Source organism: Pipistrellus kuhlii, unplaced genomic scaffold, assembly GCF_014108245.1.
Source record: "Pipistrellus kuhlii isolate mPipKuh1 unplaced genomic scaffold, mPipKuh1.p scaffold_m20_p_1, whole genome shotgun sequence".
Taxonomy (NCBI): Eukaryota; Metazoa; Chordata; class Mammalia; order Chiroptera; family Vespertilionidae; genus Pipistrellus; species Pipistrellus kuhlii.
In genome coordinates this window covers 11,283,662-11,309,362 of record NW_023425404.1, presented here as the reverse complement: position 1 = coordinate 11,309,362, position 25,701 = coordinate 11,283,662, and the positions used below count along the sequence as shown (strand labels likewise).

The 25,701-nt window shown below is 44.9% G+C and overlaps 1 protein-coding gene across 1 annotated transcript; it reads left to right on the top strand.

The window, feature by feature from the left end:
* Window positions 1-231: 231 nt before the first annotated feature.
* Window positions 232-24,872, top strand: BATF (basic leucine zipper ATF-like transcription factor). Its single transcript, XM_036430917.2, has 3 exons — window positions 232-532; window positions 3,002-3,106; window positions 23,161-24,872. The coding sequence occupies exons 1-3, from the start codon at window positions 470-472 to the stop codon at window positions 23,368-23,370; spliced, it is 378 nt and encodes a 125-aa protein (XP_036286810.1). The 5' UTR covers window positions 232-469; the 3' UTR covers window positions 23,371-24,872.
* The last annotated feature ends 829 nt before the right edge of the window (window positions 24,873-25,701 follow it).

Sequence of the window (25,701 nt, the reverse complement as noted above, 5' to 3'; positions counted from 1 at the left end):
TTCTGGCTGGGGTTTTTCCCTCCCTGGTGTTTTTCTCTTTTATCTTCATCAATTAAAGAGCGCTTCAAACTGTCGGAAGGTATCTGGGGTTTTGTGTATATTTTTTTCTTTCTTTCACATAATTCTGTGGGTCTTTTCCCAGATATATATGCACTTTATCTTAAATTAACTTCTAACTCAAGTTTCCGCCCCATGTGACTTCCAGCGTGAGTTACCAGAAACCACAAGAGAGAGAGAGCGTGAGAGCCCAAAGCTAACGACATGTCCCTGTGGGGAGCAGTGCCTCTGCACCCCAGAGTGAGGAGGACACAGGGGTCAGAGGTGGCTGCCGGGCAGGCAGAGGAGGGACCTGCCGAGGGGGTGGGCTGGCGACCTGGTGGCCCGGGAGCAGTCAGGAAGGGAAGCCGGCTGGTGACCGGAGAACCCAAAGGCGTCTGGGGCTGCGAGGAGAGCCCAGAAGACTGCAGCCATGCCTCACAGCTCCGACAGCAGCGACTCCAGCTTCAGCCGCTCTCCCCCTCCTGGCAAACAGGTAGAGTCCCCTTCCCTCCCTTCTCCCGTCTGGTTCTCCCGGGGGACACACAAAGAGGGACAGGTTTCTTCATCCTGCCCAGGTTGCCGAGGAGCAAGTGAGTGGCTGGTGGCATGGGCAGTCTGTTAGACTTGAGACATGGGATTTGTAATCAAGCAGAGCCTGTTGGCAGAGACTCTAATCCTCCTGCCCATTCTGCCAAAGCCCCCTGTCCTCCAGCGGTGCCTGCCTCACCTGGATTTCCACCACAGGAAGCTTTCTAGGAAGCCTGGGGGAGAATGAGCATCAAAGAGCTCTGGTCTCTCACAGGAAAGGCGCTGCGTTCCCCCAGGCAGTAAATCACAAGAGGAGGAGCCTCCGCATGGGCTGCTGGCAGGCAGGACCCAAAGGCTAGCGAGGTCGATGTTCCAGAGACAGCCATCAGGGCAGGAGAGACAGGGGGCAGGGAGAGAAACGGAGGGGAAAAAAAAAAAAGTTAAAAGGAAGGGGAGCCGGGGCAGCACGGAAGGCTCTATCGTCTTTCTTATCTCCTGGGGCACTGCCCCTGCCACTAGCACAGCCAGCGGAGGGATGCTGGCGGCGGCCAAGACCGCTCTTCCCCGTGGCTTCTGGACAGGAGGAAGGAAATAAATCAGGAGGTGACTCGAGACTTGGAGACATTTCCTAGCAGCTCAGCTCAGCTCCAGGGAAACCAGAGATCTGGGATGGGGACCTCAGCTCAGGAATGCAGCAGAAGGCACACGGGGTACAAGCCACTTGAGCAGAAGCTGGTGCATAGTAGGTGCTCGAAAGGTTTTGAAAAGAAATAGCAAGAAAGTCCTGTGCCAAAAAGCGAGGTAGAGATTCTGGGGCATTTGGAGACTAGATTGTGACTTCTAAGTCTGAAGTTTCCAGCTTGGGGGTTGCCAAAAATGGGGTACTCCGCCTGCTTCACAGTTTCTGGGGTGTTCTCTTTACCATTTTTCTTTCTTTTTTTTCTTTTTTTAAAAATATATTTTATTGATTTTTTACAGACAGGAAGAGAGAGGGATAGAGAGTTAGAAACATCGATGAGAGAGAATCATCAATCAGCTGCCTCTTGCACACTCCCTACTGGGGATGTGCCCGCAACCAAGGTACATGCCCTTGACTGGAATCGAACCCGGGAGCTTTCAGTCCTCAGTCTGACGCTCTATCCACTGAGCCAAACCGGTGCTGGCTTTACCACTTTTCTTGACATCCTTCTCTATAGGAAGGCTTCTTTATCTTCCAATACATCATTGGATTAAATGTCTTCCTTTTTTTTTCTTTCTTAGCACAGATATCCAAGAGGCTTTCAAAATGCTGCTGCCAAAATAAAAGCACTGTAACATGGGTCCTGCATTAGCAGGAGAGGAGCAGGTTGGGAGGAGTCCCAGGAGAGGCCCCTAGAGGGCAAACCATCCAGCCCTCTGCCCGAGATGGTATCAGGGCGGTTCAGATTGCCTGGAAGTCTGTGCTCTTCTTAGGAAGGAAATTACTCATGGCTTCCATGGTAACCTGGTCCCCATGCCCCTCAGAGAAAGAGCACTTCCTTCCTATCTAACCCGATGCCCTCCTACCACAATGGCTGGAAGTGTTGGGCAAATTAGTGAGGCATATGCTTGGTGAGCACAGAGTCTTGTCCTAGGAATCGCACAACTCTAGACAGGGGGACGTGGTGTGTGTGTGTGTGTGTGTGTGTGTGTACTTGCAGGAAGGTTTCACTCAGACTCCTGCATTCATCCCACAGCATCTGGGTGAAAGCTGGAGCTAACTGCTCTGCCCAAGCAGAAGACATGCCCATCTGTGAGAGGTGCTTAGAGAACCCCCCAAGGGCCCTTCGTCCCTTTAAGTGTCCATTCACTACCTGCCACAGCCAGGTTACCTTCACCATTAAAGCCATTCTTGACCTCTTGAGCTCAGGGTCATGGGGAATGTCAAGGTCACTGTGCATCACGAAGGGGATTCAGGGAAAGAAGAGACAGATCTGGGATGGGGACCTCAGCCCAGGAATGCAGCAGAAGGCACACTGGGTACAAGCCACTTGTACAGAAGCTGGCGCATAGTAGGGGCTCAAAAAGTTTTGAAAAGAAATAGCAAGAAAGTTCTGAGCCAAAAGGCGAGAGAGTAAGGGTGGAGCAGCCCTGAAGAGGGGGAGAGGTGATAAAACACACTTCATCGCCTTAACCATTTTTCCAAATACAGCTCTATTGAGGCGGCCTCAAGGTTTTTGTCCTCTTCCTGTAACTTCTGGCCAAAAAAAATTATAGAGACCTAAGGGAGCATAACAGAGTGTGGGGAAGGGTTCCCTGCTGTATTTGGCCTTTTGGTAAATAGGGGGTGGACGGGCAAATGAAACAATGAAGAAATGGAAGGATGGCTGGATCCACATCAAACAGCAGGAGAGCCTGCGTTAGCTCAGAAGAGAGAAGCAAGATGTGCCTAATTCTCATCATATCCTCTTCCCAGGACTCATCTGACGACGTGAGGAAAGTTCAGAGGAGGGAAAAAAATCGCATTGCTGCCCAGAAGAGCCGACAGAGGCAGACACAGAAAGCCGACACTCTGCACTTGGTGAGTGTTCAGACCTTTCTTCATCCTTTTGAGCCTTAGACTTTGCTCCCTGCCTTCCCATGGATGCTTAGACCACAGCTTTGAATCTGCCTGTGTGGGGAAATGGGTGTGTGTGTTGGGGGGCGGGGGGGAAGTGGGTAAGAAGAAGGGTGGGAACTGTGGGATGAGGTGGGAGAGGAGACTCTCCTTTTAGTGTATTGAGAAGATTCTGGCAGGGAATGAGCCAGAAGGCTGAAAGAGAAAGGAGCCCCTTCTTGCTGACCCCTGAGGAGGAATGAGGGGTAAATGAGTTGAGCATGGGAAGCCCAGAGGCTAAAAGAAAGGCAGAATCACCTGCTAAGGGTCGGGGAAGCCAGAGGATGCTCCATCCCTCATGAGCCTAGAGAGCAGAAGGGAGGACTGCCTCAGGGAGGAATTTAGATGTTATGAAGAGCTTTGGGGAAGCCCAACATCCCACAGTACTAGGATCTCATATAGTCCCACCCCCTGGGAACCCAGTTGAGCAGCCACCCGGCATTTGAGGCAAGGAGGTCCGTAGAGTACCGCACATTACTTTTTTTTTCTTTTTTTTTTTTTCTGAACATCAAGGTTTTATTTTGAAACTTCTCTCTTTAACCATATCCCAAAGGGGGGGGGGGTCTGTGGAATATGTGGTTTCTAGTGCACTTACTTAGGATCCTCACCATCCTGACTGAGTTGCTTCTAGTCTCATTTTCTAGAGAAGGCCCTGACCCCTGGCTTGAGCAATTCAATGCTGAATTGCAATTCCACCAGCGGCCCAGGAACCCTAGTTGGTGTTTTTAGATTCTGGCTGTGTGCTTTGTCAGCAATACTCCCTCCTTGTCTGCCCTACCTTATCACCTGGCCTCTCTTCATTCTGCCCCTTAATTTGGTCCTTGTCCAACAAACTCTTACTTCACTGGCTCCTTCCTCTTCCATCTACTCCACTTTCTCTAGCAACTCTGCCTTTCTGCTCTGCCTCCTGAGCCATTCCCAAACCTCCAGCATCCTAGTAACTCATTTCAATGGTAAAAAGAGCAATTGGCACACACACACAAAAAAAGAATATTCTTATGTTTATTTGAAAGATTAGCAATGGAAATCAGCCAGTTAGAATAGCTGATTCCATCTTATCAAGAAAAAGTAAGATGTTTATGTGTGGTGTCAGATGGGTTTTAGACTTGATTGGGGTGATCAATTTGCAAGGTATATAAATGGCTAATCACTATGCTATATACCTGAAATAAATATGTATTGTTTGTCAACTGTAATTGAAAAGTAAATTTATAAAAAAAAAAGAAATAGCAAGATGCAGTTTTAGAGAAAAGGTTTGTGAGGAAGCAGAGAGCAGGCTGCACCGACATCCCTGATGGGTTGCCTGTGCTTTATTGGAAATGTAATCAGCGTATCTTCCTTTGCATACTAATGTAGTTCTAAGTTCATAAATATTTGTTGAGTTGAGCAACAAAGAAAAGGAATGAATGAACAGCAAGTCTGTCCTTCTCTTTGGTAACTGTGATCAGTGGTCTAAATGTGTTAAGTTGTTGATCCTGCTACTGATATGTTCTCCATGATTTCATTATGGCTTAGGATCTCACAATACTCCAGTTTACTACTTTAAGCTTGAAAATCTATGACCACTCACTTTGTCTCTACCAGAGTCTGATTCTAATTCAATATTCGTTAGAGCAAGCCAACAACAACAAAAACACGCAAAGAAATAAAAATCAGAAAGGACAAAACCTTCCTTTTTGTGCAAGTAGACAATGTCTTGATAATGGAAAACCGCTATAAACTTTCTAAGTTGGCAATTTTTTTTTAAATGTAGGAACTAAGTATAGCTCCGCAGCTCCGCAGTCAGAAGGACAGGGTCTGAATCTCAGCCACACTGCCTGCAATCTGTGTGAGCAGAGAGGCTCTTCACCTCCCTCAGATGAAAATGGAAAATGACAGTTACTACCTTATAGAGGCAGTGCATATAGAGTTCAGCATGGTGCCTGGCATACAACAGATATTAAAAAAATTTAAGAATAATAACAGTAATATTAACAGTTTTTATAAGAAACAAAATAAGTCATCATACTTATATATTTTATATATTTATATAGTTAGTTATGATGATTTATTTTGCTTCTTATAATAACAAAATATGTTATATCTATAGATCACAGAATTTCACAGAAAAATGTCTTCTAGACTGGAATGTTCAGACACATTTGTGATGCTTCAGACTCCTCTACAACACTCCTCCACCCCAGAAATGGTTCCACACGTATGCCAGCTCACTTAACATGAACAAAGGAGTCTTCCAGTCTTCAGCTGCACCATTGTCTCCTTGTACATTCAGCCCACTGTCTTCATTCAACCCGCTGGGGATAGATCAGGGAGAGTGCTCTGTGTGTTTCTTTGCTGTGACCAGGTTTTCAGCGCTGACTCAGCTCTCTCACTCTATAAGAGTTAGAACCAAAAGATTTAGCCCATCTGATTATACTTGTCATGACCAGGTTAGGATAATCCCTGGGGCTTGGAGTCTGTGGAGCCTCCAATCCTGTACATATTAACACCCTGACCCGAGCCTCAGTCTCTAGAATGTTCCCATCTTTTCTACATCTACACACAAACTCCTCCCCACTCCTTCCTTCCTTCCTTCCTTCCTTCCTTCCTTCCTTCCTTCCTTCCTTCCTTCCTTTCTTTTTTCTTTCTTTCTTTTTTTCTTTTTAAAAAAATATATTTTATTGATTTTTATAGAGAGGAAGGGAGAGAGATAGAGAGCTAGAAATGTCGATGAGAGAGAAACATCGACCAGCTACCTCTTGCACACCCTCTACCAGGGATGTGCCCGCAACCAACGTACATGCCCCTGACCGGAATCGAACCTGGGACCTTTCAGTCCGAAGGCTTTATCACTGAGCCAAACCGGTTTCAGCCCCACTCCTTTCTTTTGAGCACCATAGATTTCACATTCACTTTTTGCCCCATGAGTAGGTCACATCAGAGTTTACATGGCAAGCTTGGATGGCAGCCAATGCAACTGCTGTATTTTTTTACTTGAGGTAGAATCTTTTGGCCACAACATATAAAACTGTCACCATCAAATGGAAAGTTTGGCTCTGGTCTAAATGTTTATTTCCTCTCAGCTGGTAATTACCCATCTTCTCCATTCATTAGCCTCTTATGCTTGTTATTCAGGTAGAAAATCTTCTGGTTATCACCAACACCCTTAGGGCTGAGTGCTTGGTTTGCCCTGGACTCCTTTTCATGCTTGGGTCCACATGTTGAGGGTCTGGAACTATTCTCTGGCCCTCTGACAAAGTCACAGGACTCATCTATCAACATTTTATTTTTTATTTTTTTAAAAAATATATATTTTGTTGTTTTTTTACAGAGAGGAAGGGAGAGAGATAGTTAGAAACATTGATGAGAGAGAGTCATCAATCAGCTGCCTCCTGCACGCCCCCCACTGGGGATGTGCCCGCAACCAAGGTACATGCCCTTGACTGGAATCGAACCTGGGACCCTTCAGTCCGCAGGCCGACCCTCTATCCACTGAGCCAAACCGGTTTTGGCTCACTTATCAACATTTTAAAGACCAGGGTTTAGAAACTACTGTGAGTACAGCAGCACATAAGGACCATGTTTGTATTAGTGTGCTAGGCTCGTATATATTAGGATAATGCCATCTTCTCAATTTCAACATTACCACTACTATCTATCTTTAAACTACCAAAAGAATTATCTTGTGAAATTGGGGGATACTTATTACTTAACATTTTCCAATCTATCTATAATGGTTTACATCAAGACACTGTACATTAATTGTTTTTAAAACAACACAGTAGGGAAAGACCCTCTTTTGATGATTGTATTTAATCTCATGCAAATGTTACAACATCCAGCATTGACTATCCCTCACATAAACTGGACCAAGTACTTCTTCTCATAATATCAATAGAGTCCACATTCTCTTAAAAAATTTTTTTTTTTTTAAAATTGATTTCAGAGAGGAAGGGAGAGGGAGGAAGGGATGAAGGAGAATAATTGATTCACTGCCTCCTGCACGCCCCCTACTGGGGATTGAGTCCACAACCTGGGCATGTGCTCTTGACCGGAATAAAACCTGGGACCCTTCGGTCTACAGGCTGATGCTCTATCCACTGAGCCAAACCAGCTAGTGCTCCACATTCTGTTTTAATTTTCTTCTGGTTGTATGTCTCACACAGCACCCATTACACTAAGTTCCTGCAACAGACAACTATAGAGTTCATTATGTTTAGTGTAGACATTGATTAAAAGGAGGTGAACTCTGCACTGGGTCCTCAAATAAACCAATGTGAATGTAGTCCCCTTCCTTTCCCCCCACTCCTGCCACGTGTGAAGAAGCAGCCACACCTCAACAGAATAGGAGGAAAAATCTAGAACTATTTTAAGTTTTATCTTTTGTGAATACGAAAATGAAATAAAATAAAAATAATATTGGGGGGGGGGGGGAGAAGGGCATATTTTGACCAGTTCATTTTCAAGACATCAGTAGCTAATAAGTGGACCCAAAATAATCAGCTGAGAAACTTAAACATTTTTAAGAGAATCCAGTCAGCTTCCAAATTTAACACAAAAAGTAATAACTTTCCCATATGTAAACCATGACCAATTAGAAAATTTAATTGGAGACAAGATTCCATTTATAATACTAACAACCGCAAATTGAAGGAAGGAATAAATTTAACAAAAAATATGCATAACTGAATCTTTAAGATCTATAAATTATTCTAAGTGACTTAGAAACACTCAAAATAAATGGAAAGGCATATCTTATATAAGGATAACAATTTTGTTATATTAATCTAAAATTTAATTTAATGTGATCCCAGTAAAAGCCCAATAGGATTTTCTGGGATTTGGAAGAGAACTAGATCAGCTATTTTAAGTTCCTAGAGAAAAATAACCATGTGAGAATTTCCAGAAAAATTCTAAAGAAGGAGGGCAACTAGAAAAGATTACCTGAGTAAGATATTAAAGGGAATTACAAATGTAGAAATAAAAACAATATGAAAAAGACAGAATATTGGATAGAATAGAATACAGAAATAAACCTCAAACAAATTCAAATTTAAGACCCAATCACATATGTCAATTCCTAAGACACAAGTTCAAATGCAAAATGAGTAGGATGGCATTTCAGACCAGTGAGTGAAAACAATTACTCAATAAATAGAATTGGGACAACTGGCTAGCCATTTTGGAGGGAGGTGGGGAGGAGAGAAGGGGGGCGGGAAGCTAGCTTCTTTATATCTTTTTTTATTGTCTAAAGTTTTACATATGTCTCCTTCCCTCCCTGCCCCCTCGATCTTTATTTCTTATACAACTTACATATAGATTAAATGTTGTTGTTTAAAAAAAAAAAAAAAAGAAAAGAAAAAGAAAGAAAGAAAAAAATTAAATAAATTTGGGGGAAATGAGCATTAAAATTTTTATCTTGGAATGGAGTTTTTTCCACATAAAACACAAAACCTTAAAACCATAAAGGGAAATACTGCTAGACATTACCTTTATACATAAAAGTGAAATTCTCTATACAGCTTAAGCTACTATATGTGAGATCAAACGCAAATGGTAAACTGGCAAAAACATCTGCAACACATATGACCAAAAAAGGGCATATTTAGTTAATATGTGAGCGCTCTTATGAATAACATAAGATTGAATAACATATGATTGACAACCCAAAGAAAAAAAACAAGCGATGATTATGAATAGGCATTTTACAGGAAGAGAGAAATAAATGGCAAATAAATATGGAAAAGATGTTCTTTTCACAATAGTTAGTGAAATGAGAAGTAAAGCAATGTGCAAGTCGCCTGCCAGATTGGCAAAGACGAAAATGCTGCTAATACACGACGTTGCCAAGGCATTAGAGAAGCAGGTACCACCACACATTACTACTATTAGGGATATAAGTCGGTACAACCTCAGTAGAGGGCATTTGACCATGTCCATCCAATTTAAAAGTGCACAACTTGGCAATGTTCCATATAGGAGTCTATTTACAAAGATACCCACGGATTACACAGTTATGTACATGTAAAGATCATTATTGCTGCGTTGTTAGTCATAGCAAAGACTGAAACAAGCCAAATACCCATCAGCAGGGGACTAATTAAACTGTAATTTGCTCGTTCAGTGGAATACCATGGATTGTTAAAATAACAAGTTACATCTGTCTGTGCTAACCTGAAAAGATTATCAAATGTCTATACTCTTAAGTGAAAAAGGTGTGAACATGGCACATAGTTTGCCCCCATGAATGTTTCTAATAAAGACAAAAATTTATCTGTGCATATGTGTGTGTGTGTGTGTGTGTGTGTGTGTGTGTGTGTGTAAACTTAACATTTTTCAAATAACTGTTAATGGTATTTATTTCTGAAAAGTAGGATGGAAAGTCTAAAGCGGAAGAGAAATACTTTGTTTTTTTTAAAATCTTTTTAAAATATAGTTTGGATGTTTTTATCACCTGCTTTTATTTTTATAATATAGATATTTAAATTCTCAACAATTGATCCTGACAACATACACATTAGGATGATTTCTTTTCAAATTTTGATTTTGGGCACTGAATAGTCTTCCACTATGACATTTTATCCTCTGCACATCCACAAATATCTCAGTCTTTTGGGAGAACCATCTGTTAAGATTTATAATGCTGAACCTTAATGTCTGCAGGACTGGGCAGGCCATATAAGGGATAGCAAATTGGTTTCATTTGTGTGGCCATCCTGGTTCATTGTAGTGGCTCTCAGGTGCCTTGCAGTAGGAAGGATTCTGAGTCAGTGGGAAAGAGAGTTGAGACCGATTGAGAAGCTTTGTTCACAAAAAGGCGAAAAGTAGAGGAGATGGCAGGCAGACAGTAGTAAGAGCTCAGAGTTGTGCTGTTGGCAGGTCAGTTCTGGCCTTGAGGGTGGAATTGGAAGCAAGGTAGAGTAACGGGGTCAAATCGGAAAGCTGAAACTTCAGGTACTCCCTTTGATAGGGGCAGGACGGGTGCTTGCCAGGGCTGGCTCCTGAAGGAGGCTTGCACTAGTTTAATACAAGGGGAAGGTTTACAGGTTCCAAAGCAGATCTTTAATGCCGTATATAGCAAATATCACGAGTGTAAATTATGCATTAAACAAAGCTTTAAGCTGATGCTATGAGAAGTAAGATATTTATAACTGGGAGAAATCTGAGTAATAGAGGAAAAGAAGCTCAGCAAAGATGTTAACCGCCCAGGCCTCCTCAGAATTACACTATTGCTCTCGGTCTTCTGGGGAGGCCTAAAAGACAAGTTTGCCTAGAGTCCCTTTTCACTCACGGAGCCCTTTTGCTCTCTCTTGGAAAACATTCCATAGCTTTATTGGCATTGAGGAGTTATAAAAAAAAAATCCATAAAGCAAAACAACAGTAACCAAAACCATAAAGAAGCAATGTTCTGACTAGTTCTACCCTAAAAATTTCAGTGTAAAATCAGTGAATCATCTGTGGAAAAGAGGCATTTCTCTTGGCTTCTACTGCTATTAATTTTTTTATCAAAAACATATTGAACACATGACTGTGTACCAGGAACTGTGTGTTATCTGCTGTACCTCATTTAACCTGTTCAAAAACTTTACTTTGCAAGCTCTATGTTAGGTTAAGGAACTTGTCCAAGTCCACAAAGCTTATAACTAGACCTATCTGACTTCAAAATCCATTTTCGTAACCACTAAGCTATACTGTCTCTTCAGAATCTCATAAAGATGTATTCATCTTCCATAGCCTATATCCCCCTTGAATCTCTTCCTGAACTTATTTTTTGTTCTTTAAGCAACATCCTCCAAAATTTCACTTTCCCCCTCCATCAATAGGCCCGGTTAAGAAAGTAAAGATGTCTTTATGAAATACATCAATATCTCCACTGAAACAATATTTTTTAAAAAGCTGTGTAAGGATGAATATTAATATCTTATCTGTGACTACCCTTTGGAGCAGCAATTCACTTATAAGAATTTGAATAATTTCCCTTGCAAGAATTTGAAGGAAAAATGTTGCAAAAGAAGCTCAATCCATCATCATTTAGCAATACTATAAAGTTGGACAGATGCCCAACAATAGGGGATTATACATATTATGAAACACTCACCCACTAATATTTTGTGCTGGCTCTAAAAATGACTGTGAAGAGTGTATTTATCAACACAGAAAGATGTCAATGACATAGACCAAGTGAAAAAAAAGTAAGTGACAAACAGTATGCAGAGCACAGTCCCGTTAATGTGAAATGTGTGGGTTTGGTCATGTTTGCATGCATAAAGAGATGTCTGGAAGGATATTCTCTAAAAGCCTCACAGTGGTTATTTCTGAGTGGCTGAGTTTTGAGTAGCTTACTTTACACCTAGCACTTGTCTGTTTTCTGGTGTTTTTTTTTTTTTTAATTATTATTATGATGAATATATACCATTTTTTATCAGATTAAAAAAAGTTAGACTTTTTTCTTTATTTTTTTTAAATATATATTTTATTGATATTTTACAGAGAGGAGAAAGGGAGAGAGATAGAGAGCCAGAAATGTCGATGAGAGAGAAACATCTACCAGCTGCCTCTTGCACACCCCCTACCGGGGATGTGCCCGCAACCAATGTACATGCCTTTGTCCAGAATTGAACCTGGGACCCTTCAGTCCGCAGACTGACGCTCTACCACTGAGCCAAACCGGTTTCAGCTAGACTTTTTTCTTTATGAAGCTGTCCTCACATCCCCCAACCTTCTTTCTCTTAAAAAGAATGGAAAAGTCTTGCCAAAGAGCCCATGCCCAAGCAGTGTGGGAGGTTTCTTAGTCTTCTTGGTAGGACTCCGTCAGGCCCCCGGCTTCCTAGGAAGCAAAGTTTGATTCCACAGGACAAAGTCCCCTTCAGATGGTGGGTTATTTGTAGAGAGTCCTGTCAGGTCCACATGGCAGCTTACCGAGGGAGTAACAATAATGACTATCAGACACCCTTGTCTATAGAATCGCAGAATTAAAAGGAGATGCATACTGTGTTACCAGTGAGGACACTGACTTCTTTCTCAAGGGCAACCAAGAACCCAAACTTTGTGACTTTTCACCATTAGCTTAAAAAAAACGTTTAAAATTATGTATTGATTTGAAAAAGAGAAACACTCATTTACTGTTCCATAATAACATTCCACATATTTATGTATTTATTGGTTGCTTTTCACATGTGCCCTGACTGGGGATTAAACCCACAACCTTGGCATATGGGCATGATGCACTAACCAACTGAGCTACCTGGCCAGGGCCCCACTATTAGCTTTGTTTTGTGCCATATTGCTAAACAGGACTTTGTTATAGAGATGGTGTTGCTCTCACATGTCCTTTTGCAAAGAGTAAACCAAGAGTTAGGCAGTATGTCTGAATGCCCTAGAGACTCTTCCACCTCAGAAGTCAAGCATACAGCAAGAGACCAGAAAGGGAGAGAGTCTAAGATTGAGAGGGCCTGATGCTAAGTGTTCCTTTATTTTAAAAGGTCTTAAAGTTGTAGCCCAATATGAAAAGGACAATGACATATTGGGGAAAGCATTTTCATCAAATTAAGTAAATGCAAATTTAATGTTTATGCTGTAGAAAGAACATCCTTTTTTAAGAAAAACATCACGACTCCAATAGATTAGTGGACAGAAGCTATGACATAAAAACTTATGTAACATTTTTTCCTACCAAAATGAAAATAACCTTATTTTCTATTCTGATTTTGAAAATGACACACACAAAGGGTTTCTCAATCTTGACACTACTGACAGTTTGAGTCAGATAAGTTTTTGTTGTGTGCCTACGTGTGTGTGTGGGGGGGGGGGGTCCTATGCGTTGCAACATGTAATTCTATCCACTAGATGTTAGTAGCACCCCTTCTGCCCCAGTTGTGACAATCAAAAATATTTCCAAACACCCCCAAATGTCCCTTGAGGGGCAACATTGCTGCTGTACCAAACCGACACATAGCAAGTTTTTCCTCTGTAGTAACCAATAATTTGTAATATTACTAAGAAATTTTCAAAAAGCCAGTTGGCCAAATGAAATATTTAAAATTAGGTTGTAAGAAAATTGATGTATGCATTCACTGCTGGTGATGTTGCACATCTTACCTTACCCTTTTTCAGTAATACAGCTTGCTCAGTAATACTTACCAGGAACCAGAAGCTTGCCTGTGGCCTGTGCCACAGTAATCTCACTCCTAGGACTTTATCTAGGAAATATTTGAACAAACAAATAAAAACTAGAATGGATCAAGATGTCCACTGCAGCATAATTCATGATAGCAACATTTTGATAGAACCACATGTCTGACATTAAAAAACCATCTTCAGTAAATTGTGGATCATCTGTTTGATGATATAGACATTAAAAATATTAATTGTGGTGATTATAACAAAACTATGGCAGGAAGGAAAATACCTATTGTATCTGTACATGATTGAGATTTTATAAAAATAAGTATTTTACGTTCATTAAATAAGGACAAGATGGCAGCATACACAAATGAAAACAGTCTTGTTAGAGGACTAGGATCATGGTCTTGTAGAATTTAAAAAATATATATTTAATGTAGTTATGCTGTATATGTTTCCTTTAAAACCATAAGAAAATGGTCAAATAGCGAAGTGAACTCTGGATGAAATAATAGATAGGAACAGAGATGTTATTGACCTGGAATTTGGGGATCAGGTTTTGGTAGGTCTTATCATTTACCCTTCAAATGGAAACACTTCTGAGAGTGAAAAGGGGCACTAGAAACAACTATGCCAGGACAATAATTACGAACTGGAACTGTCCCAGTAAAATCTGGTCACCCTAGATTTAGAGGAACCAAGAAGAGAGACCTGGAGCTCTCAGGAAAATTCAAGAGTAGTGATCAATATCAAGGCCAAGAAGAGGGAGACTAGAGTCCTAGCACTAAAAGGTCATCTCCTGGACCTAGGACCCTGTAACAAAAATATTTTCTGGGTATGTGCCCTGACTGGGAATTGAACTCACACCCCCATAAGAACATGTCTTATTGCTAAGGAGGTAGGGTGGTCCAGGAAATCATACACACTCCCAGTACTAGTGCTAAGTCAGCAGAAATTATTTGTTCTGCTGTGCAGGTACACGATGGCCCCCTAGGTGCCAGGTGCATTGAGAATACAGCAGGGACAGACTGAGTCCCTGGTTTCATGGGCTTTACGTCCAATTGGAAGTCAGACTGGAAAACAGATGCATAAGCACACGAATCAGACGAAGAGGCTTTGGAGAAAATCACAGAGTGTAACTAATGGTGACAGTGACCCTAAGGGGCAGGGATGAGGACAGTGATCAGGGATGGCCCTTCTGAAGCCCTGGACATCTGAGGTCAAATATGGGTCCAAGAGGAGACTGGAGAGATCTGGGGGAAAGGTGCTGTCAGATGAGCCTTGAATGGAGCCAGTCCAGGGTCAGGCAGAGGCATTGTGGGGCTGAGGCCCGCGAGGGAGTGAGGAGGACTCGGGAATAAAGGCAACTGGGCTCTGGGAAACAGGAACCAGATTTGAGGGGCAGAGGAGTGGTCAACAAAACTACTTCAAATCCTGGCTGGGGAAGATACTGAACATACACATCTGATCTACAAAATCGGAAGCAATAGCATCTCACTGGGCTGTTTAAAGAGTTAAGTGAGAGAGCAAATACAAAAGCAAAGTAATAATTTTATTTTATGTTTGTTTTGCATGTGAGAAAAGTTGTCTTTACTCATCTGTTTAATGCAGTGAGCCTGGCATTTTCTTACAAATCAATCAGATGAAGTTATCTGTTTCATTTGGTTTTTCATTGCAGCTTGTCAAGTCTCCTTCCTTTGGTATAGATGGAGAAAGTCAAGTCTGAGCTAGCGTTCTTAATGTGGTGTAATTCTGCTGCTTGCACCCCGTAGCTTTAGTTTGGGGAACTAAAGTGTTGCTAAGCTGGATTCTCTTACACTTATTTATGGAATTGCAAAGTGGGAACTATTCAAGTACTTAAATGGTTGGTTAAACGCTTCCTGGGAAGTTTCATGGGCATCACGAATTTCTTTAGTGGACTCTCCTTTTGCAGGCCTCAGATTTTGTAAATGATTATCGATTCCAAGTTGGTAAATGATTATCAATTCTCAAGGCACTGTCCTAGTCACTGAAGACAAAACAGTGAAGACGATGATCAATAATTCAGAACTAGTTTGATAATGCTGTAATTAATGAGATTCTAATAGATGCCCCACCTCATGTCTTTCCATCTTAAAAATGAGCAATTCTGGGCTATTTGAAATTATTTTCACTAAGTATAATGTAATAGTAATAGTGAGGCACTTTGCCTTAAACAGGCATTAACTTTCAGAATTTTTTTTTTTTTTTTTTTTTTTTACTTAGAAATGTTCTTCCACCCTTTTGATGTTCTTTATATTTATACTAGAGGCCCGGTGCATGAAATTTGTGCAAGAGTAGGCCTTCCATCCCCCAGCTGCTGGCACCAGCTTCCCTCTGGCAACTGGGACCCAGGCTTCCCTTTCAGCCCCAGCTTCATCCAGAAGGATGTCCAGTCTAATTAGCATATTATGCTTTTATTATTATATTTATATATATGATAAAATTAATGTAATAAAATTCAAGCTTGTATACATATTTTATATTCTTACATTATTTTAAAGATTAATCAGCTATTGATGTGATTCTCAAACTCCTTGCTTGAGTTCACCTGGGAAGTATTTTTAAAATATGGATGCCTGAGACCCACTTCAGAACAATGGAACTGAAATCTTTCGGGGGTGAAGTTCATGAATGAAGCTTTTTGAAAGCTCTTCGTGTAGGGGCAGTGTGCAGCCATGGTTGAGAGTTGGGAGCAGTGACATTTGAACTTTGTCAGGGGCAGGTGGTAGAATGTGAGGAGTGAGTGTGGGGCAACTATATGATTAACCCCAGTGCTCAGTCTCAGAACCCTAGCAGCTTAAAAAAACAAACAGCCCTAGCCAGTTTTACTCAGTGGGTAGAATGTCAGGCTCGTGGGTTTGATTCCCGTCAAGGGCACATACCTCGATTGCTTGCAGGAGGCAATTAACCTATGTGTCTCTCTCATATCGATTGTTTTTCTCTCCGTTTCTCCCCCTCTCTTCCACTCTTAAAGTCAATGGTAAAATAGCCTCAGGTAAGGATTAACAAACAAACAAACAAACAAAAAAGCCCACAAAAACAAAACAAAAAGTTCAAACCTATGTATTGATGGCAATTATTAGTTGTGTTTGTTTCTCAGGACCGGGCTTGCTAGTGATAAACTTGCTAACCTGAGGTATCCAGTCAGGAGTGCAGTCAGTTGCAAATAATAGAAAACTGTTAGACAGTCACACCTAAGTCCCGGTTTATTTTTCTCTCATAATATGCCATTCAGAATCGCATAGACTAGGGCTAGTTCGAGGTTGTCCTCAAAGCACCAAGCTCCCTCTGTCTGCACAGCCAACCTCAGTGTGTGACTCTTGCCTTCCAGGCTGCAGTCTGGCTGCTGGACCTTCAGGCATCAATCTGTGCAGAGGGAGGCAGCTTTGGTCCCGGTGAGGCTTTGCCTTTTTAGTTGGGAAGGAATGCTCTGCCCCATCGGTACTCCTGCTTATATTTCATTGGTCAGAATCTGTCACATGGTTTAGAGCAGCTGGGTATTTGAGGAATTCTTTCCCCAGCCTCTCTAGAGCAAAGTAAGGGGAAGGGGTTTGGGATAGATGCTGAGTGGGCCAGCCTACAGTGTTTCTCACAGATGAGGTCAATGAACTCATAGTCCTAAAAGCCAAGGAATGGGTGACGACTCCAGTCGGGTCCGGAGGGCGTGGCTGAGGTAGCTAAGCATCAGGTGATGAGGAGGGTGCTGATGGTCCCAGCACTTCAGCTTTAAGGCATGAAAGTGAAGATTTCTCAGAATCAGACACACACATTATTCAGTGCAAAGACTTGTGGTTTTGCAATTCTTCTCCTTTCCTCCTCAGGTAAGGAACAGGAGCCAGGGCTCATTTCCCCAGGACTAGTAGGAGGAGTAGGTGTAGGCAAATCTCTCAATTTGCAGATTTCTCCAGGAAAATGGGGGTGGGGGGGGAGGGGTGGCGTGTCTGCCCTGCATGTGCATTGGGTGGATGGGGGCTGGGACCTGGTGGAGACAGAACATATAACTGGGTGTGAGGGACATAAGCTTCACACCCTGTTCTTGTATCTTAAGTGTGGTTGAGAGCTAAAATGTCACCCTACCAATAAGTGACTGTATGTTCTGTTAGTGAAGAAACACACAGGGACTGTTTTCCCTTTCTGGAAATTGTGATTCGAATATTCGAGGAGAAAGTCAAGGCACTCAACCAGCACTGGCAGGAAGGAGCCCAAGCCCTGCCCGGAATGCCTGGAGAGTCCCTGCCAGAGCTTTGGGCGAGAGCCTGTCCTTAGCCTTGGTCTCAGCTGGCTTCCCTGTGGTAAGGGACCTGCCTGGGGATTCCCCCGTCATTCAAGAGCTCTTCGAGTGACCCCCTCCTTGGCCCCTCCAGGAGGGAATTCCCCAGAATGTTCCCACACCCCCACGAAGCCACCCCCAAGCTGCTTGTGGTTCATGATAGGAGTGGCAACAAGTAAGCCCACAGGTGAGGGTGAATGGTGAACATTAGCATTTGGATTTGCATGAGGTCGGAAAAGAGGGAAGATTAAACTGGAAATACAACGGGGATGAGGCCTTACGGGAGATAATCATCAGTAAGATTTAAACAGACTTCAAAGGCAAGAGAGGGTGGTGGGCTCCTCTGAAGCAGACTGCCTCAATGCAAATACTGTTGCTGCAACTTTTAAGCTGTGTGACCTCGAACAAGTTGCTTAACTTCTCTGTGCCTTACACGCTCTTCTTCTGCACAATGATGTTATTAACCATATTAGGTTGTTGCAAAGATTAAACATGATGATAACTGTAAGGTACTTTAAAAGAGTGATTGGCACATGGTAGCATTCAATAAATGTTATTAAGTCATGCTGCATTATTCTTTTAAAACTTTGGTTCCTACTAATCTTTCTAATATAAATTGATTTTTCATACCTCTGTCCCTAACACACACACACACACACACACACACACACCTTCTCAACAAGTGGGAATTAGAAGCTCTAGTTTGCTACAGTAATACACTCAGGTAGTCAATTTGGGATCTGAAATATTGGAGAGTTGAAGAGGGCTCTGGCATCTTCTGATCCTGTGTTTTTTTAACATTCAGTGCACTTGAATTAGAATCCGTTGAGGAGCTTCAATAATGCAGTGCCCGGGCTGCACCCCAGGCTGATTATATCAGAGGCAAGCATCCGTATTGTTAAAGCTCCACACGAGGTCCCACTGATCCCAGTGTGTCCAAGGTTGAGACTCATTGTTTTGGTCCAGTCTTCCTGTTCCAAAGTGAGGTAATGGGCTCAGTTAGGGTCACCCAACCAGGATCAAGATCCAGGACCCCCGGCCCCAGTTACCATGCACGGATGGAGCCCACTGTTGCATGGAGTTAGTTAGCCCTCTAGCAGAATAGCTGGACCGGAGATTCCCTCCCAGCACAGGGCAGGAGGCAGATGCCCAGCTCGGTGATTGGATGAGTGTGGGCGACTCAGGGATCCTGTCCTGTGCTGCTTAAGGATCACAAATCAAGACTCACTTTCCTCTTGGGAGTCTCTAGGGCAGCCAAGGACTTCTGAGTAATCCCTAGACGTTCAGTCAACGGAGTCACCAATCTCTCTGGAGAATCTGTTGGGGGCGTTACAGAGTGCCCAGGGCTGAGCTGTGGGGAGCCCTGCTCTCCTCCTTTGTGGTTATGGGGCTTTGGACCAATCACCCATTCAGAGTTCTTAGAAGCTAAGTGTCTTGAGGTCAATCCTTTGGTCCCCTTTCCCAGCAGCTGCTGCCACAGTCATTTTGGGGGGAGGGAGGAGTAGGTTTGTCCCAGGGCTCAGTGGACCTCATCTGTAAGGTGGGGATAATAATCCTAGCTGGCCTTCCATACCCACCTTGGAGAATTATTGTGAGGAACCCGAAGGGCCTACATGAATTCGGAAAAGCAGAAAGCAGGTTACACGGAGGACCAATGCAGGCCCACCCCTCCCCCACGGTCGCAGAAGACATGCCTATAAGTAAAATGGAAATTTACCTCCCAAATATTCCTCTCCTCTCCCCCCCTCCCTGGGTTCTAAGTTTCCAGCTCGCACTGGGCAGGCAGAGGGAGAGGGAGAGGGAGAGGGAGAGGGAGAGGGAGAGGGAGAGGGAGAGGGAGGAGAGTAAACTGCTTACTCCCACGACCATGTTTGCCAGATGCCCCTTTGTGAGCCCTGCCCAGGGCATGACTGCCCCAGCGAGGGTCAGAGTGGATGGAGCAGTGGGAGGTGGGGAGGTGGAGGGAGGAAGCCCAGATCAGCCGCTTCCTCCCGCAAGGGAAGTCAAACTCTTCCTCTTGTGCGCGTCTCCGTGGCCCCTGGGCTGGCAGCGCTGGTTTCTGGGGTGGGCGGTGGGGGAGGGAGGGGGGAGAGGGAGGACAGCAGGAAGCAGTCTTGCTCCCCAAGGCATAGGCAAGTTTGCTGTCTTAGGAGGTGGCTTTCTGGTTAGAGGCGGCAGTGGTTAGCAGCCCCCTCCCAGAGCTCTGGGGCCTGCAAGCCCGCGGGGAAGGGAGAGGGAGAGGAGAAAGCTGGGGGAGCTCAGCCCACCCAGCAGGCTCCTCGGAGCTCAGAGGAACCTGCTTGACTTCCGGAAAGCTGGGCCTGCCTCTGGGCGGGGAGGAGGTCAGGGCGCCGCAGCGGGTCCCCGCGCCGCCTACCCTGCCCCGCCCTGCCGCCTGGGGTTTGCCCAGGCTCTTCGGAGCACAGAACTTACAGTAAGTGTTGTCACCAGTGGAAACTCTCAGAGGGGGCGAGGAAAAGGGCTAGAGGAAGGGACCAGCGCTCCAGGCCCCCCAGTTCCCGTCTTACCAACACCCCCTCCACCCCTCCGGGTCTACGTGCTGTTTTGTCTTCCCTTTCGGGAAAGAGGGGGTGCCCTGCCTCTGGGACGTGCCTGGGAACCAACCACTCAAATGGTAATCCAGCCACACCTTGCAGGAGCAGCAGCCAGGGGCTCTGGCTCTTGGCATCCCACCCCACTCCCCACCCCACTTTAGAAATAGGGGTTTCCTTTGTCCTTACCTAGGCACATTTTCTAGCTCAGAGCCACCCACCGGAAATGCCAGGCTGAAGCTGTGCATGATCACGTCCGCCGATTATGAATGGCAGGTGCCAGGCGCAGGGTGAGGGCAGTTAGCCATGTAGCTAGCTCGTTCACCAGACTGCAGCTCATGCTCCCAGTGTGTTATTGAAGGCAAGCTTTCAGTGTCAAGTAATCTTACCTCTCCCCATTGCCCATCATGATTTTGAGTTAACTTCTAGTCCAGCAGCCAATCAGTCAACAAACATTTGAATTCATATGTACTGTGTGCAGGTACTTCATATGTGCTTGAATAATTAAAACAAGTTTGATATCACATTTAACTGGTATTTTCAAACTTTGATTATTAGAATGACATAGGGCACTTCTTTTTTTTTAATGTATATATTTTTTATTATTTTTTAAAAATATATTTTATTGATTTTCCACAGAGAGGAAAGGAGAGAGATAGAGAGCCAGAAATGTCAATGAGAGAGAAACTCAGACCAGCTGCCTCCTGCACACCCCCCACCGTGATGTGCCCGCAATCAATGTACATGCCCTTCACCGGAATCAAACCTGGGACCCTTCAGTCTGCAGACCGACGCTCTATCCACTGAGCCAAACCGGTTTCGGCTAGGGCATTTCTTAAAACTCAGATTTCCTAGCCCTGGCTGGGTAGATCAGTTGTTTGGAGTGTCTTCCCAATATTTGCATATTTGATCTCTGGTCAGGGCACATACAAGAATCAGCAAATGATAGTAAAAACAAGTGGAACAACAAACTATATCTGTCTGTCTTTCTGTCTGTCTCTCTTTCTCTCCCCCCCCCCCCCCCCGCCTTCCTCTCTCTCAAATCAATAAGTTAAAAAAAAAAAATAATGTCTTTTTTAAAAAGTCAGATTTCCTGAATTCACCTCAAGCCTCAAACCCTCTGAGTTTAAACCTCGAGATTTCCAGGAAGCACCTGAAACTATATTTTTCACAAGCCCTCTAATTAATTCTAATGACATGGTAGGTTTGGAAAATGCTGACCCAAATCACACAAAACTAGCACGATAAGGCCTCGATGCCCAATATTAGTTTGCTTTTTTAACTGAAATTACAATTTATTTGCATCTTCGGTGCCACTTCCCCTTCCTCTGCGGGCACCAATGTAATGGGAGGGGTCTGTTTCACTGAATCAAGGTTTGTGACCTGCAAAAATCACATTGGAAATGAAATTTCCCCTGAGTTTTCTGAAGGTGGGATTGTTTTCCAGCAAATGCTAATTCCAGAGTGTCACTGTTGATTAATTAATAATGTGATCAGTAAGCAGCACTCTTTATCCTGAGTTTTCCTGATCAGCACGTATCTGATGGTCCATCTGAGCAACAGGGGAAAGGTGTTCCTGGAAAAAAGGAACCACAGGGGCGTGGGGCACACCCAGAATGCTGTGTAACAGGCTTTGGGTGAGCAGAACTGAGCAAAAACGAACACGGTGAATAGTGGCCATTCAATAGCCTGGGTGAAACTGACAGTTCACCAGGGATTACCATTCACAACCGAAAAATACATGGGAGGGTACTCAGAGACTCAGGGTAAACCCACTTATTTTCAGATTTATTATACAGGGGCTCAGGGCGTCAGTTCTCCAGATCCTGAGTGAGTGGCTATGGAGGAAGCTTTCCCCTTATGCCCTTCGGTTTCTTTGTTTCCTAACAACCAGGCTGTTGTGGTGGGCTCCCACAGCCCCTCCTGAGTCCACTAGCATGGAGACGGTAGGTCGTGTCTACTAGTAAATGCCTGGCCTGGCTGGTGCTAGTGACCTCCCTCCAGCTAAGCTGCTACATTCTTTGTCTATGGCCCCTTTGTAAACTGGGAATCATTAGGAAAACAGGTCTTGCTGGACCAGATTGTTAAGAAAGGGGCAGTGACTTAATTATAGGCTATCAAGAATGTACATTAGGTTACTGGCACGGATTCAGATTGCTAAGACTCCCCCCCCCCCCCCCCCCCGCCCCAAATGTCTTATATTCCCCATCAATAAGACTAAATGCAAATACTGGGACCTCTTGGAAAAAAACCCTATATAATAAGAGAGGAATATGCTAATTACCATTATGCCATGAGGTGTAACGACTGACCGCACAATGTGATTGGATTACGGATCTGCTGGAGGGTGGGGCATGAACTACAAGGGGGTGGCGGAGAGCTACAGGAGGGGGCAGGGCAGCAAGCTATGAGGTGGGGACGGGTAAGGGAAGGGGGAGCTACAGGAGGGCGGCCGAGAGCTACTGGCGCACGGATTCGTGCACAGAGCTACTAGTACAGTATAACAGAGAGTGAAAAAGAGTGAAATCAGCATCAGCTGTTCTCATGAACTCTTTTCCACTTTTTCAGGCTCTGGCCTGCCAGCCGGTTTCCATTGACATACACTTGCCACTCTCAACCCATATGCACACTCGTAGAGATCCATGTACATATATGCACAAAGGAGCACACTCACACCCAAATTCACATGCACCTTCACACATACACCCCCTACTTGGCTGGAACCATATGAAACTGCCATTCTTATAGGTCAAAACAGACAATTATCAGCAACTTCAAGAGGTTCAACCTGATACCTATGCATACACATGCACATACTATATACACACGTGCTTATACAATACAATACACACATACAGCACACTACAAACATATGCACAAACGTGCACCCACACACATGTGCAAATTCCCCGATGCCCTGCCCCACGGATGTGCCTGTCAATCGAATCTGGCTCCTCCTGACAGTTCCCCACACCTCACACCTTGGGGCCTGGCCCGACATTAATGTCCAGTGCTGATCTCTCCCCTCTCCGCAGGAGAGTGAAGACCTGGAGAAACAGAACACCGCTCTGCGCAAGGAGATCAAGCAGCTCACAGAGGAGATGAAGTACTTCACGTCGGTGCTCAGCAGCCACGAGCCCCTGTGCTCCGTGCTGGCCGCCAGCGCGCCCTCGCCCCCCGAGGTGGTGTATAGCGCCCACGCCTTCCACCAGCCTCACGTCAGCTCCCCGCGCTTCCAGCCCTGAGCTTGTCCAGAGATGGGGGGAGAGCAGAGCCGACACCCCCAGGCCCCGGCTGCTCCGCAGGCCTCAGGAGGGACACACAGACTGTGGCCAGGTGGCCCTCGTCCCCCAGAGGCCTCTCTCCACCTGGAGATGCGGAGGCAGGGGCCTTGACAAGGACTGAACCCAGGACTGGAGCAGGAAGTGGGTGAGGCCTCCTGGCGGGGTGGCAGCCCCTCAGCGCGTGCTGGACACCCATGCTGGGTGGGAGGCCCAACCCAGAGCTGTCCCGGGTACGACGCACAAGCACCACAGCACAAGAGAGAGGAAGCAGGGAAAGGTTATTTTTCTAAATAAATGTCTTAAAAAAGAAACCCGTTTGGCAAGGCTGTTTCCCTGCAAACCTTAAACTCTGTGGGGCTGGGGCCTTTTTTGGTTCTTGGCCTTCAGAGCCCTTAAAGCTCTGGAGACCCCGCTACGATCTCTCCTTTTCCACTGTGTTAACCTACTGGGTGAGCTGGGGTTTTCAAAGACTCTTCCATCCTCCCTCAGGCCATCTTCTTGATTTTCCTCCCCACATCACCTCCCCAGCGCCTCCCCTTCCCTTCCTCCTGGCCCCAAGCTTTCTAGATTGTCAGTGGGTCATTCTTTCATCACGAAGAAGGACGAGGGCAAGATGCCATTCATAGCAACCGTCATTCCGGTCGATGCTCCCCCATCCCACCCATCCACACGATGACACTTCCTCGGCTCCGTCCAGCAGCCTGCCCTGGCTGTGCGGTGTGCCATCACGGTGCCAGCCCCCGGTAACACAAGGGCAACCCCTCATGGAAGGCAGTGCTTTCCTCATGCCTTCCTGGGCAACATGTGGCTTAGGGTCACAGACACGTTCCTGCTGAAGCCCTCCCCCGGAGCCGTGACAGAGCACACGCTGGCCTGCCTCCATGAGGCTCCGCAGGCCCCCGCTTTGAGCACAGTTGGAGGGTAACACAGGGTTGCCTTCAGAACTTCAAATTCACTGTATTGACTGAGCCTGAAACCAGTGTGCTCCAGTTCCCCTGCTCCAGTGTCCCCCAGCTCCTCAGAGACCTCCAGGCCAAGTGACCACTGGCCTGCATGCTCCACACCCCTGCCCAAGAGCAATGGCAGGGACCCCCACACAGCCCCTGCTGAGCCAGCTGGGGACAAAACCCACAGGGAGGCGCCTGATTCAGCCCCTTCAGCAGCTACCCTCTGTCTCATCCCTTGATCCTTCAAAGGCACGGCCACTGCCCGCTGTCTCCCTGCCGGCCGCTGTCTGGGATGTGGTGACCAGATGGAAACGAGGGGAGCAGGGCGGGGGGTTCCTGTGCCAGAACCTCCTCAACCAGGATCAACAGTTCTGGTTGGTTGGAGGCAAGGTCTCAACTCTAGACCCTCTCCTGCCCAAATCTCCCTGCCTCATGGAATGATGCCAGCGTTAAGCTAGTGGAATGATTTTCAACCGGTGTGCCATGAGAATTTTTAAAACATGCAATCCCTGACTATTCAGTCAGGGGCGACGACCTCTTTTCCCTTAGATTGTCAAATAAAAAAATGACAACAGCCAACACAACAATAGCCATCTGGTGTGAATGCATGAAAATTATACCTGGTGGGTGTTTGTTTTTGTTTTTTTGTTTTTGTTTTTGTCAGATATTTTCTGTTGTGCCACAGACTTTTAGTAATTAGTTTATGGGATGAGAGAGGTTGAAAATCTCTGGGCTGGTGTGATTATCACTAACCTCGGCAGAGGCCTGGAGACGCGGACCTGCGTGTGGCGTATCTATGGGAGGAGTCCAATTCAAGGACCTTCGAAGGCACATTGCCACTGTTGGGCCCCTCATCCCCAAAGCTGATGCCCAGGGATGCCCAGTGTGGGGAACTGGGCTCAGAGCCTGTGGGAGACAGCCCAGAAGACCTACCCCAGGGATCAGCATTGCTTCCAATGCAGAATCTGGCATTTTAGCCATTGGTCTCCCAACAAAACTTGGTGAATGGGGTCCTTCTCCCAGTTAATGGACTCAGTGTAGAAGAGGGTGTGTGATGAAGGGCTGTGACAAGCAGGATCTCTCCCATCCATTTCCCTCAGGGCCTGGTTTCGGTAACTAACCAGGTGGCTCTTTCCCTATGTTCATATGCAGATCAAAGAAGCCAGTGGTCACCTCAGATGTTGCATGCAGCAAAAATAATTTGTTTTTGTTTTTGTTTTTCACAGTCTTAAGAACTAGAACTTTAGGCTCTGCTTTCTCCCTCCCTCTCTCTCTCTCTTTCTCTTTCTCTCTCTCTCTCTTTTTTTTGTTATTTCTTTTTTTCTTCTTTTTTTTTATTAAATAT